Genomic DNA, 16637 nt, shown 5'->3' with positions numbered 1-16637 from the left:
CCTTCGATTGGATTTGTTTGATACTGTATTTTCGATAAGTCGTAAGAATGATAAAATCAGAACGGGATTGAATGGTTTATCTTATCAATAGGTAATCGGTTATAAATAATTGTGCTGTGCGTTAAACTACCGGTCACGTGTTGCCATTCTTAGAACGGAAAGTCAATAAAACGCGTAGATATATTTTTGATTTACACTTTAATGGGCTAAAATAACGTCTAAGTATTATAATTATGTGACACAGTTTACCACTCCTACCAGGTCAGGACATCAACTTCAATAGTAGATAATGTTATACAACTCACTCGTAAAATTTAGCTTACAGATGTAATATATTTTGGAACCTCCTTTTTAATGATGCATCCTGATAATGAACGTTTGATTTTAATATAAACATAATAAAAGTCTGATAATGTTTTCGAAGAATTTATCTAAATCAAACGGGATACCATCAATTACTTCATATATTTTACGTAGTTTATTATAATAATTAAATGTTACATTATTGCAGTATTCTTGAAGATCAACTTCGTAACCGTGACGGCCGGCCGCGGCCGTGGGAAAGGAACCCAAAATGGTTCTTCGCCCGTAAAGATTATTTATAAATGTACGATTATCAAAAAGTTTTGACCATAGATTTGTATAAAAAAGCATTTATGTATTGTAAACTCTTTATTGTACAAAAGAAAAGACACAAAATACAATTGAAAACTTAAGTTTTACGAACAATAAATAAAAATTACTTCCAATTGTCTGATTAACTTGAATGTCCAATAATCTAGTACCCACCGTTATTCTGAGTGGGTTTTTTTTTTTTTTTTTTTATTTGACTGGATGGCAAACGAGCAAGTGGGTCTCCTGATGGTAAGAGATCACCACCGCCCATAGACACCTGCAATACCAGGGGGATTGCAGATGCGTTGGGTTTACTAAAATATTACAATTCAAAGCATACTAGAAGGCTTTCCACTTTTCTAAAAAGCTTATCTAGATACAAACAAATTACTAGCTATAATCCTTGTGAAGTTTTTCTAATACCTTCTCACACTGACATATTTAGCGAATGGCGAAACATTATCGAGGGCATCAACTAATAATAATACTGCCGGCTCACGGTACTTATGCGAATTATTTCGCTCAATGTATTTTTATTATGGAATTGTATTATGTATTAGTACAATTTATTAATAACTCTTTCTTTTTGCCAGTCAGAAACTTAACAAATATATTTATCTATCTGTAATTTTTGGTATAAAAAACTAATTTTTATTACATATGCGAAAAATAACAGATAGACCTAAAATATAAAATATCGTGTTTTATATTCGTTCATGCTTTACTTAATATATATCTTTAAACATCTCAAGCTCTTACAATACGTTATTATTCCTAATTAATATCGAAAATAAAAGTTTTAACTCACAGTTTTATTAGCTGACATATATTCATATTGAACAAAGTTTAGCTGACATCATTTTCTAATCGTCGTAACTGGTTGTTTCGCACAGCCTGTTATTGTACACTGCTTTGTTCGTGATTTCAATATCCTTTAAATGTAAGCCATTGTTATGGACTCTTTGTTCAGATCAAATGACTTAGTAAGCTTGACATCTTCTTTGTCCTGCGTACGTAAGTCTATTTGTAGTTCAAACAATTAATCGGTATTCTGAGCGCCGCTCCTGCTTGTTGTTTACCTATGCGCGTTAATATAGAAGACTGTCATTGTCTCTTGTTTTGCTCTCGTTAATGTGTTCTCAGTTACAACGCAAACAAGTGACCCGTTAAGTCACATGTTGCAAATACCAATCACCTTCAAACCTAACATCATGTGTAGTCAACAGAAGAATTGGATGAACTATTGTAAACCTCGAAACGAACTACATAAACCTCTACTATCGATGCAATGATAATAATTTGTAGCTCATTTTTAGTTGTACAACCGTTCATCCACTTCTGTTGCTGACTGTACATCGACTTTGTGGCGTGACGACAAATGATCAGAACTTTTTAGACTATACGTTTTACTTTCACTTTAAAATTATGTTTATTACCTACCTTAATTCAAATATTTTCACATTTATTAATATAATAACTAGCGTTTACCCGCGGCTTCGCACGCGTAAATCATTAGATACAGCAGTTGAATTGAAATTCCGGGATTTTATTAAATTCTCGTGGGAATTCCCTAAAATTACATCGTGATTTTCATTGACGTTCAATTAAAACACCCATGGCAAATTTCATGACTCGTAAGCCCAGTGGTTGTTGTTTCGAGATGTTATCCCTATCCCGTGGGAATATTGGAATAAAATGTAGCATATGTTTTATTCCAGATGTCCAGCTACCTACATACCAAATTTAATCCAAATCCGTTCAGCCGTTTCAGCGTGAAGGAGTAACAAACATACTCACTCACTCACAAACTTTCGCATTTATAATATAAGTAGGATTAGTAGGATGTCATATCATAAATAACTTATTTATTTAAAATAAGTTCCAAATCCAAATGACTAAGAATGTTGAAGGCGAGGCACATTTTCCTCTAGCTCACAGCTCACAGCAGAACTGAAAAGGCGTGTTAGTTCAAACATTTTCCATAGTTATGTTATGATTGAGTAAATGTGAAAACTTCAAAACCGTTCTCGATTCTTCAAACGTTTGCTAAAAATAATTTGTTTGTCATGAGAATCGTGTAATCGCAATTTGCAGTCTAATGTGGGTCCACATTTACGCAAGAATGTTTTGTCAGTTGCCTTTCATTTAAAAGAGACAGAATATCGCTAGTCTACGCCATGTCTATGCTTAGCTATTCGTGTTTTGCCATTCGTAAGCGAGAATGAGATTGCTCCTTAGGTACCTATCGTTCTGATGCAAGTGACGCAAATGCTATCAAATCGCCCGATATTCGTTGGTTGTCATATATGTATTTTTCGTTTTCTACATTATCTGCTAGGTATACACAACGTAGATATATGCCGGAAATATAAAATGAAGAGTCAACTTTTTTGCTTTGTGCCTTTGCCCTTGTCACAAATATGTACCTATCTCTAGCCTTAGAAAATAATTACAATTTGTAGATGTTAGGGCTACGATTGAAATAAAGTAACTTTAGTGGATAGATGTTAATGTCTTTTTGATGGCTATTTAAATACTAAATTGACAGTGTCATTTTGTCTTTAGGAGCTTTTTAGGCTCAATCGTTTTTGAATTTTTTTACATGTGTCATTGGTGGTGTTTGGATTATTTCCGGTTGTAAAATCGCATGGATGCTTATCGTACACAAAAAATAAAGCGTTTAGGCTTCAGCTAATAGCTAATAATATTTAGTACTTTTTTGTAGCCGTGGCGTGTCTTTAGACCCAAGATATAGATACACCTATAAATAGTTATCCACTCAGAAGAAGAAAGAAATATCAGGAAGGAAAAGTACTGTTCTATAGAGTTTCGCGAATTACTTACATTTATAAATATGTTGTGGACCAAGTGATAAATTTGTCATTATTCTTAATGCCTGGGCATTATGAATAATGACCAATATGAGATAGCAATTTGATAAAAACTATTCAATTAATTACATTGCCCGGGCATTATACATAATGTCTATCCCCTATTGGGCAAAGTAATAAAAAAAATGCCATTACTATTTATTTATACGTAAAATGTAATGAATCTTTCAAAGATTTTTAAACATCTATCTAAATCTGTAAAGTAAGTTATCTTAATAGTATAATTTTATTCTGGCTCCCGCCGGCCGCTGCCGCAGCACGCTCGCTTCGCTCGCTCGGCTCGTGCTTGTTTTGGTCACAGTTAAACCTAACACGCTCCCCTCGCTGCGCTCGTCGCTAACCTAACCTAACTTTCCGATAGAATAAATCAGACTTCAGCTAGCCAAGAATCAATTGTAATCAAATTGCCCAACAATCATGTAGCATTATTCATAATGCCCGGACAATTTTGATAATTACTTATTATCACTTTGCCCGGTATAGCTTGTCATTATTCAAAATGCCTGGCCATTATATATAATGCCCTTATTAATCACTTTGTCCCATGACATATACACCTTGCTATATTTAAGCCCCGACACAAAAAAGGGGTGTAATGAGTTTGACTTTTGTCTGTGTGTCATAGCTCCCAAAGTTATGAACCGATTTTGATGCGGTTTTTTGCGAAAGCTAATTCAGTCTAGATGGTTCTTAGTTCTCTAAGTTTCATTAAAATCGATTCAACCCTTTTATGATATATTAAACTCTTAAAATGGCAGGGGCGAGGGTTTTTCAACTTTTGTATATTGTTACCAATATGAGTTCCTAACTAAGTAGGTATACACCCTAGGTACGACGCATTAAGATAATCACAAGGGGGGTACAGGGGTCATACCCCTCAGCATCAGAATTACTTCTGATTTATCACTGTTCTTATCAGGATAAACAAGTAATATACGAGTATGTATGTTTTAAGAGCTCAACAAGTTTAAAACACTTAAAATTGAAATTCAAATGATTTATTCAGTAAATAGTCCGCAATGGGCACTTTTACACGTCATTTTTTTAAACTACCAGCGCTTTTGGGAAAGACCATCATTGCCAAGAAGAATGCGCCGCAAGAAACTTGGCAGAAAGTCATTTTTTTCATAATAAGTAATATAATTACAAATAAAATACTTAAAAACTATATTATACAATTAGAGAAAAAAAATACAAAAAACAATAACAACAAAAATACAGAAAAAACAACAAAAATGAAAACCTTCTAAAAGTAAAAAATATTTTACTTTTGATACTACGTAGTAGGATATTTTAATTGCGTCGGGGGAACTTTAAAGTTGTATTTTCTACTTCTAACTACTGAATTTTTCGTTTCGCTTTTTTTGTTTTTGTCAAACTTAAAACTTAAAATCTCTGCCTACCCTATTTGGGTATTCTCGTGGCGTGATGTCTGATGTTTGTGTGTGTAACTACTAAATGCTAGGTATTTTATCTTTTAAGCGGTCATCCACGCAACGATGCTTGAATTAAAATATTCTACTTGCATCAAACGTATTCAAAGATTTTGCGTATAGTTTTTTATTTTTAATTAATTTTTGGTTTCGGGATTTCGCGCCTTTTAGGGTTCCGTGGTTAGAGATTAGCTCGGGGGCTTAATATTTACTCCCCAGAATGTTGCTATTTTACATGGGTACAGTTGAAGTCAAAGATATCTTTACATGACACGTTCTTAGCCGATTTTTATTGATGCTATTTATATTAACTATTTTATTGCTAGCCCGGTAGCTCTTTCTTTAGTCTTAATGTCCAGCTAGACATGCTGCGTTGTACATTCTTCTAGGTAATGAGCTAGGCACGTACTAGTATTTACCCTATGACTGTTTGCAAAACTTCTGACGGATTGTTTACGACATTAAAACTGCTGCTAACATACCTTATACATCGTAAATCTTTACATATCGTCGTAAAACACCATACGGCCAAGTGTCTGGCTGAATAGGAAATTATTACGTTTTTTTTTATTCGCGTAGTAAACTTCTAAACAACCTGCCGAACAGTGAAAAAAGCGTAAAATTGTTTTAATGTTGTAAACATTGGAATATTAATTGCTTTATTAGTCTGTAATTCTCGTGCAAAGTTGACATCTTTTTTTTATCGAGCTCCTGTAAGTCTGATATTAAATATTTATATGAAAATCTGAAAAACCACAGGCATAAATAATTAGTCCTAGTCCATACTTACAAAATTTCATCTATTTCTGTTGTTAGTTTTCAAAGGAGACCGGGACTACGTTTGTATGGAGAATGGAACGAAGAGTATTCTCTTAATTGATATAATATCGCTAAATAAAAAAAGAAAAATTAAACTTCTTCATTCTGACATATTCTGACTCATTTAGAAAGTTCAGATGTAGATAAGTAAGTCGAGTAAGTATATAACTAAGGAAGAAGCCATTCAAAAGAGCTGAAACCCTACGCAATCCTTGGAGATATTTATACATGCCTACGCTGTTTTGTTTGCGCATCATTTATCTTTCAATCAAAGTACTTATCTCAATAACAACTTTGTACAGTCACCGGCATTAATATCTGCCACAGCGGAGCGTGCATAAATATCTGACACGTCCTTCTTCGGCCCTAGAAATAGAGTCGTATCAGATATTTATGCACGCTTGTTATGTCAGATATTGGTGCTGGTGACTGTACATACCCACTTCGTAATTTAGCCACACAACATTGCAAAAGGCGACTATGTGTGTGTAAATATTTTTTCCCATTAAAAAGTGCTTCCGTGTGGTGGTATCGTTTTTAGGGCATCATACCCGGAGTACCTATATGACACGTTTGTGATAGGTACTCCGATAAATGAAAAAGTAACCAACTGTGAGAGTTCCTTTTACTGATTTCGTAATTGTTTTTTGTTTTTCTTGTAAGTGCCCGATACAGAAGCTTTCAGCAAGCCCTAAGTACAGTCGAGGAACTTGAATCACGTACCAGGATTGGAACCTTGTCATAATAAATTTAGTTATGATTTCTTTGGCAGACTATGGATGTCAACATGACATTAGTAGCACAAAGTTTCCACCATGGTACGTGATTCAGTTTCCTCTACTGTACCTAATGTTACATATTACAGATGAATATTTATTCATATCATAATGTAGGTATGAAAAAGAATAGTACCTACATTACTGCAGAGGCCGCGAGATAGGGGATTGCCGGCCGAATAGTCATAGTCATAGATGGCCGAGTGTTAAGGAGGCCATCTAGAGATACGAGGATACGATCGCGGACGAGGCTTGTATAGTGCTTTTCTCAAATAAATCCAAGGAAATAATACCATGTCACCATGTCACTTGATAATGAACTCATAATGAAGAATATAAAACTTATTTGAATTAAAAACCACTCGTTTTAGTTTAGGTATAAACCGTTTAAGTATTTGTTTTTTTTTCTATTCCCGCCAAAATACCTAATCTTTTTCATCAATTTTTTTTGTAAGCAGTTTGGGTTAATGTTTTTGCCACCAAATCTTGAGATTATTTTATTTATTAAAAAATTACGATACCTTGGTTATTTGTTATTTTAATAAATTATTAACAATAAATGTCAATCCTTGTTTATTATATTGCATACCTGATTTAATGTAATTAAATAATCTAGTCCAATAATAGATTAAAAAGTAAATACCTACACATTCACAATAGTACATTACTGCAGACGCCAGTAAGTATTGCCATCCTGGACTAGTAGGTGAGGCCATCAATGATACGAGGCTAGGATGGCGATTACTGGTCGAAGCTTGTATAGTGCTTTTCTCAAAAATGATGATGATGGTGATAATGAAAAGACGGTGATTGTGATGTGATGATGACGTTAGTGATGATGGTGATGGTGATAATGATGATGATGATGATTGATGATGGTTGACGGTGATGATGATGATGATTGTTAGTCATGGTGATGATGATGATGAGGATTCAACTTACTAATTGCGACATTGCGATATATTTTTGTGCTCTCGGAAACGGCTTTAAAGATTTCGATGAAATTTGTTATGTGAGGGATTTCGGGGACGAACAGTCGAACAAGCTTGTTATCATCTCTGTGAAAACGCTTGTTTACAGGTTTAGCATAAAATAATTCTAAGCAAATCTCGTTTGCTCAGGTGGTACTGGATAACTAATTCTCCCAATATCAGAGGTGTATTCAGGTGTAGCAGCATTGTATGTAGAAGATAAGATATACTTTTAAACTTAAATCATAAGATAAATTGACAAGCACAAACGAAATCTATTTATGCAAGAAGGTAGCAACTTTCCCCGCATAATAGTCGAGTTGCGCGTGCGCCGGCGGCCGCATACTATACAATTACGAAAGCTACACCAGCCAGCTGCTTAAGGCATAGCGCCAGCGCCACGTTATTTGCTACCTTGGAACTTTGTAAATATTAATTTAAAGCAATATTTACAAACAGGATAGCTAAGTCCAGCGATCAGAAAGGACACACCACTGCTCATAAAAGTAGATAATACAATTTAAAATTATGAATAAGTGCGGCTTTCTTCTACGTCAATTTGTCAGTATTGTGGCTTATGCTTACCAATAGTTGGCGTCCGCTGGCATAGTCGTTAGAATACTTGACCACGGAGCACGACATGGTAAATTATAATTATTTTTAAAAATGCTATGTGTGCATAGGCATTTAGTAGTGTCAATCAATATATTCCAAGTTCAAGCTTTGCTGATTTGAAACTCATCTTTGTATCTATCAATTTAATCAAGCAATAATCCTTCGATAGTCTTTTACGGTTTATTGTCAAGTCAAGAGAGTATCATTTACAAACAAATCATGATTCAATAAAGAAAATTTTTGAACAACAAAGTGAAACCGATTCCAAAAGAATAAAGAAATAACAAGAAATAGAATCGACTACAAAACCCTTGATAATATTTTTCTAGGTACCTCTAGCTCGGTGGAACCACAATCGTCTACCTCACCTACATACTATGGGTTTCAATCCGCCTGCTGGGTCGTGCTGAGTCACTGACTTCGAGCTAGTAGGTACCTAGAAAAATATTTTCAAAGGTTTTGTAGTCGGTGCCATTTTTTGGTATTTTTTTTATTTTTTTGGAGTCGGTTTTACTTTTTTGTTAAAAAAAATCTTTATTTCTCACTTTTTAGTGATTTGTAGCCAAAGAACATCTCACATCGATTCCATTAAGCCCAAACACGGCTTAGTTACGTTGTTTTATAACAGAGTTCCGTTGCCTACCTTCCGGCTTCAGCGTCAGATCAGTTCGAAAGAATCATTAACTTAAAGTTTCTTCTTAGAGGCTTACCTAGATATATTAATCATGATCGTTTATAGACGAGCGAGCATTACTTAGCTTTGACGAGTTCTATTGGTCATCTACGGTCTTCTTCGTCAAGTCCGTTTACCAAATGATACTTTCTGAATGTAAATGCTTATCTTAATGCTAAAAATGCCAAAATCGCCATAGGTGTGGCTATAAAATTTGAGGTTTGCCCTCGATTTCCCTAGGATCCCATCATCAGATCTTGACTTGGTGACAATGGGACCAGTTCAGAAGAGTACTCTTTCGAATAAAAAAATAATTTTGAAAATCGGTCCACAATTGACTGAGTAATCGGTGAACATACATTAAAAAAAAATACGAACATTGGAACATAGAACGTCCTCCTTTTTTGAAGTCGGTTAAAAAATGGTAAAGGTTACTACCAAAAAGCCAAAAAGGTTCTGCAACAGTATGTAAGGTTAGTTGGTATTTTTTTGTGTAGGTATTTATAAGAAGAACATAATTATCGATTCCTCAATTGTGTGCGCTTTGAATTATAAGTATGTATTGTTCTTTGAAACACGACAAACATAAAAATGACGCATTCCATTCTCACTTGACACCATAATTACCTATATATTGTTCAACTAGACTGATAAATTAAAACCGTGCAATGCCATGTGACATAGTAAATGTATAGGTCCCGTTATGGTTTAATATTGTCATTCATTGTGGACCATTAGCGCTAACTAGTTAACGCATTGCCGGGGAAGTGAGCTAATTTGTCAGCCCCGCTCCGAACAATGCCGCGGAATGCTTGTTGGGCTTTAGCAGCTTTTGTTCCGGCAGCAATGCTCCATTTTCGCCTTTTTGTTAAGCAATATGGTATGCTTAAAAAATACTACATTATTATTAATTAATTTAGAACACATTTAGGGATAATATAGTATAAGTAGGATAAGTAGGATTACTAGGATAGTCACTTACCTGCTTATAGATCTAGTAAATAATGTTTTTTCATCGTATCAAGATACCTAAAGGTAAACCAAAAATATGACTATTGTCAAGAGGGCGCTATTGTTCTTATTTATATGGCAACTAGTTCAGTATAGTCGGAACGATGCTTTCTTTTTTCTTTGGCGACCTAAAATCTGAAGAGGAAGCTTCTTTCATAATTCGCGTAATCGATGACTCCGATATACCTAGAAAGTTTATTAATAACTATAATTACTGCTTATTTTTACCAGACTACAATGACATCTTGACTTGTCTACAACGTTTACCTGTTAGCTCCGATGTTAATTTGAAAAGGTTTTGTAGCGAAATAGTTTTATTCCCCAAGCGTTTTTTTCCAGTAGTTTATTATAATAGTTATTTGTGCAACAAGTGAGCAAACTTGTTTTTTGTTGCGAGTGTTGATGTTGAATCCCGAGTAAGCGAAGGATTCTATAATTGAATCACGAGCGTCAGAGTCCTGAGAGCAGCAAGGGATTCAGATACACGAGATGCAAAAAACTTTGGTCTCGTGTGACACATACAATTTTTCACCTCAGCAGTGAGAACATCATTTAAATGTGACATAAGAGTAAAACCCCATATACCTACCTGTTTAAAAAATAAACACAATTTTATTAAATATAATCAGATTATTATGAAACAAATATAATAATTACATTTAAAACCAAAAAAAAGTGCCCAGTAGATACAATACAAATCTTATACTCATAACATGCATTGCAATTATTTGAACTTAGACCTTCTTGTGCTCGTACGACACATTTATTTTTTAATACTGCAAAAAGCCTCATCTTGGGGTCATTAAAAAGGTTGAACAATAAACGTATAATTTATTTTTTCAAAAATGACCGTAAAAGTTGACATTATTCTTTACATATCAGAAGGTGAAGTGCTTAGTTTATGGTCAGCGAAAAATTAAAAAGTTAAAACGATTGCAGGCGCGCTAGCTCGACAATAATGAATTAGCGCGCCTGCAATCAGTCGCATTTTTTTTAAAGTTAAAAAGGCCATGGCAATATTGGCACAAGTCGTATACATACAGCCAACTCTAATGGCCGGTATCAGATATTTTGTTCGAACTCCGGACTTTTTCTATTGGGTCTGAAATAGCTTGTGGTGTTTTCGGTGGAAAAATACACCTGCAGTTTATTTTTTAATGAAAAAAGGCGGGAAAGCATAAGAAAATTATTGGAATAAAATTAAATTTTACAATATATTTTGAGAAAAAGTTTATTCTATTTCAGAATTATTCACCATTTTTGAGAAAAGCTTTATATTAGTCTCGGCTGGAATAGCAATTGCTGGCTTCGTATTAGTTAAACGGACTCGCAAGCTCGTCCGTTTAATACTCATACTCAGCCAGCAATTGCCTACTTCCAGGCCACGACAATAATCTACTAATAAATGTTATTAAACCTTTTAATATGAATATTTTTAAGATTTTCCTTTAAATATGTATTTTATTAAGATTTCTATTACATAAACATAAATAGATTTGTTAAAAATTCATTTAATTTAACAAATATTTATTCCAACTGTAGAGGCAGTATACGGAATTCTTTTATAAAAAAAAAAACAAGAGAAGCGGCTTTCTTGCAACGAGGTTGCATACTTTATTAAAACATCGGGAAGATTTACATTTTGGAAATATTTCTTTGTCATGTAATTTATTAGATATATATCGATATATTTTTAATATCAAAAATTTATTTTAAGATCGTAATCAACGCATTTGATCCTATCTCTCGCTTTTTTCGTGTTGAAGTGCAATGATAGATCAAAGTAAAGTTCAAATATTTGGAATTTAGTGAGTAGACCCAACCCTGTACTCAGCATTTAAAAAAAAAAAGTTACTGTGTCTCACGCAGTGAGCAAAATGCGATTTCTCATAGCAAAACCTGCCTGTTTGAGGTGCTGAGGTGAAAACATTATTTACAATGATCCGTTGTTGACTACAAATCGTTTTGGGCATTTTTTGTTATTGTTCAAAGAAACCGCCACAGTGACACTAACGATCATTAAAATTATTGCCAGTGTAAGAAATGAGTTCCAATGAAATTCCGTAACATGGCGAATAGTCATATATTTCTGGTCAGGCTTTAAATACGAACAAAATACATTATTCATTACTTCTGTACAAAAACAGTGATAATAAAAAATCACAAAAGGTTAACGAACACTGTTTCTTATGCATATCTACAAATCTGCAACTGGAGTGCCGAAAACACCGATGGGCGTCTGTTCTGCAGAAGCGTCGGCACCGCAGCAAAGTACGTAATCTGCACGGCTACTACGAAACTCGAAACTCGAAGTTCGTATCGTACCGTCCCTCTCGCTCTTGTATTAAATAGTATAAGTGTTAGAGGGACCGCACGACACGAACTTCGAGTTTCCCTAGCCCTGCTGGCGCGCGGCTATGAATGGTGAGCTTTACAGACTGCAATGCAGGATAATGAATAGGTTTCTTTTTCCCTGAATGGCAACACTGGCATAGATAATAGATCAATAAATTCGAACTTGTGATTTTATTTTGCTTAATATACAAAATGTGCACACCCAATATCATATTTTCTCAAGTTTTTCGCGATTCCCATGGTCAAAGAATCGAATTGCTTTGAAATTCCAGAGAAATAATGCGTTGTTTGGGAGAAACGTGTCAAAAGTGTAGAGCGCCATCCTGCTCTGTCTAATTTTTTTGTCCCGTTCTGGCGGTTCACTTTTATATAATAGATATATGACATTAAAGGAAAAAATCCGGCAAAAACTTACCTCGTTTTTCATAAAGATACGTTTTTGAATTAGGTACCTAAATATTTCTGGTGCTATTTCAATTTAGTACGACCAGCAGTGCGCGAGTCCAACCTAGGCACTAGGTCGTTACTTTTCTATTTATTTTGTTTAAAAAAGCTGTTTTTCGTACGGATGCTGGGATCAATAAAATTAAAACGCAATTCGTAATATACAGCAGGTACAAGACTTTAAAAATTCAGAGTTCAGAGAGTATTTTTTACAATATTTGAATCGAAACTTTGAAAATGGTGGGGTGACTATGACTATGAGTTATGCAGTTTAAATGACATTTTGCATTCGGACCCGCAACAAGTGCAAACATAGCAAGCGCGATGAGTGGAAGTGAGCCAACGTTAACTGAGCCGCCGGTGCCGCTGGCCCTGGCGCGGCTGCAAGGCCGGCCAGGACGCGCGCCCCGCGGGCTGCGCTCGCACCGCCCCAGCCTGCCGCTCGCCAGCCTGCAGGAGTCCATCGATGAGACTCCGCGCCGTTTCAGCGATGAACCGCTGACCCCCGACACAGATGAAGACGAGGCGTTTTCCGACATGGTTCTTGCGGGCTCGCCCAGACCCGCGGCTAGTGGACGACGAGCCTCTGATGCATCTTTTGCAGAACGATATAGACAACTTAACGATTTCGATGCGCCGCCACCGGAAGCTCCCCGACGTGCTTCGCTCTCTGTTTCAGTTGGAGCAGACGGATACGGCCCCAATGATAAAGGTCGACGACGCTCCTGGGCGGCCCGCTTACAACTAGAGCGCAAAAAGAGACGAAAATCTGGAGGTGGGAATGATACAGACGAAGAAAGTGACTCCGCTGTTTATGTTAGGCAAAAAAGACCTTCATGGTGGAATGTCTTTGTCCCTGACAACATTAAAAACAGGTTGGTGTTGCTGTATTTAAACCGCAAAACATTGGTACGTCGTGGACAGGAACAGATAACCTTGACATACAATTAATTGATGTACATCAAGTCTACTGTCTCTATCCACAGCGTGCAAACATTTAGTGTAACTTACTGTTCTCGTGCAATTTGCAATTTTTTTACCATATACTTTTACGCTCAGTATATACATATTTTAATAACCTTTCATTTCGCCGCGCTCAGAGTTCATTTAACGCATTCACTGCCACCTGACTTTGGTGCCACGTGCCACCGATGCACGTGTGCGTTCAAACTGTAATTATGTATGACAGCGACCCTGGACGAAGTTCCGAAAACGCATACGTGCGTCCGTAGCAGTAAATGCGTTAAGCCTTACAAGAGCAACTACAAACAGGTCGATTTTTCAAGTTTAAATACAGTGTGTGGCCCAGAACCGGGAATAATATTAAAAACAGAGGCTCTATTGGTCACCGGTAATTGGATCATCATGGTCCCACTTACTTAAAATCAAAACTTAACTCTTTTTTATTCTAACAAACTTAATCGTAAATTCAATGTACGTCATCCTAGAACCCAACTGACGTTGCCGGTCACGCTACAAATATCAAACATTTTGCTTTATATTATTATTGCTTCTACGAATAAACTTTAGTGTAATAAAAATAAAAAACAAATTATATTTAAAAGTCTCCGAACTAATGTTGAGTTTGACGAGTACGCTGTATGTTTGCTTTACATTACTTCTTCGAATAAACTTAGTGTAATAAAAATAAAAAACAAATTATATTTTAAAGTCGCCGAACTAATGTTGAGTTTGACGAGTACGCTGTATGTTTGCTTTACATTACTTCTTCGAATAAACTTAGTGTAATAAAAATAAAAAACAAATTATATTTAAAAGTCTCCGAACTAATGTTGAGTTTGACGAGTACGCTGTATGTTTGCTTTACATTACTTCTTCGAATAAACTTAGTGTAATAAAAATAAAAAACAAATTATATTTAAAAGTCTCCGAACTAATGTTGAGTTTGACGAGTACGCTGTATGTTTGCTTTACATTACTTCTTCGAATAAACTTAGTGTAATAAAAATAAAAAATAAATTATATTTAAAAGTCTCCGAACTAATGTTGAGTTTGACGAGTACGCTGTATGTTTGCTTTACATTACTTCTTCGAATAAACTTAGTGTAATAAAAATAAGAAACAAATTATATTTAAAACTCTCCGAACTAATGTTGAGTTTGACGAGTACGCTGTTATGTTTGCTTTACATTACTTCTTCGAATAAACTTAGTGTAATAAAAATAAAAAACAAATTATATTTAAAAGTCGCCGAACTAATGTTCAGTTCGACGAGTACGCTCTATGTTTAAATTATTTGCCCGTGTTACAGGCCACACCCGGTATAAAGCAGGCTAAAAGGATCTAATTATTTCCTGTTAATGGATGTCTCTGATTGAAGTGATTAATATTGACTCAAATCTTAATATTGACTTAAATACTACCCTTGTCTATCGTTTTTACATGTTTGCATTGCTATTTGTTTTTAATTACTGGCGTGACTAGTACAGTCCAAATGCGAGATTGTTGAGCCACTTGCCCGCTGCTCGTAATTTGGCTGTGTAATGCTTATCAAGTTTATTAATGACAATATTTACTACGAAGTATATATGTATATACAAGGCCAAATTATGAACAGTAGTAGGCTTAAAATTTCCGTGTTTTAACTGGAAATTTACTAATACTTAAAAAATAACATTTCTAAGGCAGGCGAAAAACTGACAATGACACAAACTATTATGTTTGCGTCAAAACAAAACAATAGAATTAGAAACATTTATTCGCAATTCGCAATACAATTTCAAAGCGTACACACTTACACATACAGGGTGTTAGGTAATGAGTGGATAATCCTTGAACTACGGATAGAGGGTTCTTAGGACGTTATAATAAAGCTATCTACAATAGGTTTAGTAAAAGATGCACTGTTTCCGAGACATTTGGACTTTTAGGTTTTTCGAAAATGAACACTCTTGTTCAATGTTTTGATCATGGCACCATTTTAAGTACAGATGTGCCGATTATGACTATGGCCGACTAGCCGACTAGCCGATTAGTCGGTTGTAAAGAAACCGACTAGACGGCCAAGCCGATCACGGTTTCAGGAATTTCCGTGCCGCTTCGTTAACCAGCTGATTCGCGGCAAGTCGCAACCGACGCCTGTAAGCGTGTCGGAGCCTGTTTGAAGGGTTTTATTTACTTACTTCGTAGTTCGTAATGTTTATAGATTTTTCTTTTGTACAGTCAGCAACAAAAATATATATGCATCTGAAGTGCCAGATATATGTATACAAGACTTATTGTCTGAACATTAAGGTATGTATACATATTTTTGCACTTTGGCTGTATTCGTATCTTTGTGACTGACTCTACCTAACAAAGCGGTGTTTCTGTGCAAAACATAATGTGTAAAGATAATGCCTACTGTTGTTCATTAGAGTGAAAGAGTTGTCTAATTGTTAGGCAGTGATTCCCGTAAAGTCAAGTGTAACTTATGCCAAATGTCAATTTTTCGTGGTGGGCAAGGAAAAACAGTTAATACTACAAGAATGAACAGCTTAAAGTTTTTATGTAATGTAATTACCCCTCTACGTATATATGAAAATGAATTTTTTATTGAAAAATACATACTAAGTAAGAAACCGGATAGTTGGCCTTACCGACTAGTCGGTACATTTCAAATTTTAAGCAAAAAAAAAAATCATTTTGCTCAATATTCTTGAGTACTTATGTTATCAGATAAGCATCACAATTTTTGTGAGACTACATTGGATATTTTTTTATTTTGGCATTTTATTTTTTATTTGGAATCAATTGAATTTAAATAGGTGGCCAGTAATGTTATTTTTACAACAAAAAGTTTTGGATTCTACGCCCGGGATACAAATAGTAAATCGGGAAAAATGTGGATGAGCGTGTATTTTTCTTATTATTTTGGCATTTTGATTTTAAATTCAGTTGAAAAATAGTAATTACTATGAATACACAAACTGAATACATGTCAATAAATTGGCATGTTTTAAACTTATTGGCAAATAGACGGTAGTGTATTTTTTTTGACCAGCTGAAAGCTCGATCAATGTTGTACGATTGAA

At 35.1% G+C, this 16637-nt stretch overlaps 1 protein-coding gene across 20 annotated transcripts in view; it reads left to right on the top strand.

Annotated features, from left to right (window-relative positions):
• The window catches only part of mtd (TLD domain-containing protein mustard), a 181079-nt gene that overhangs the window by 69728 nt on the left and 94714 nt on the right, over positions 1–16637 (top strand). For 8 of the 20 annotated variants that reach the window (XM_074089832.1, XM_074089824.1, XM_074089849.1 and 5 more), the window contains exon 2: positions 12771–13478. The exons of 10 other annotated variants lie outside the window; for them this stretch is intronic. In XM_074089832.1, coding sequence (XP_073945933.1) covers positions 12928–13478 — 551 coding nt within the window. In that variant the 5' untranslated portion in view covers positions 12771–12927. Of the gene's footprint in view, positions 1–12059; positions 12076–12770; positions 13479–16637 lie in introns of those variants that run through there. 2 more of the 20 variants (XM_074089815.1, XM_074089863.1) reach the window with 2 other exon arrangements.

Source organism: Choristoneura fumiferana, chromosome Z, assembly GCF_025370935.1.
Source record: "Choristoneura fumiferana chromosome Z, NRCan_CFum_1, whole genome shotgun sequence".
Taxonomy (NCBI): Eukaryota; Metazoa; Arthropoda; class Insecta; order Lepidoptera; family Tortricidae; genus Choristoneura; species Choristoneura fumiferana.
Note: the sequence above shows the minus strand (reverse complement) of the source record. Positions and strands in the feature narration are given on the sequence as shown.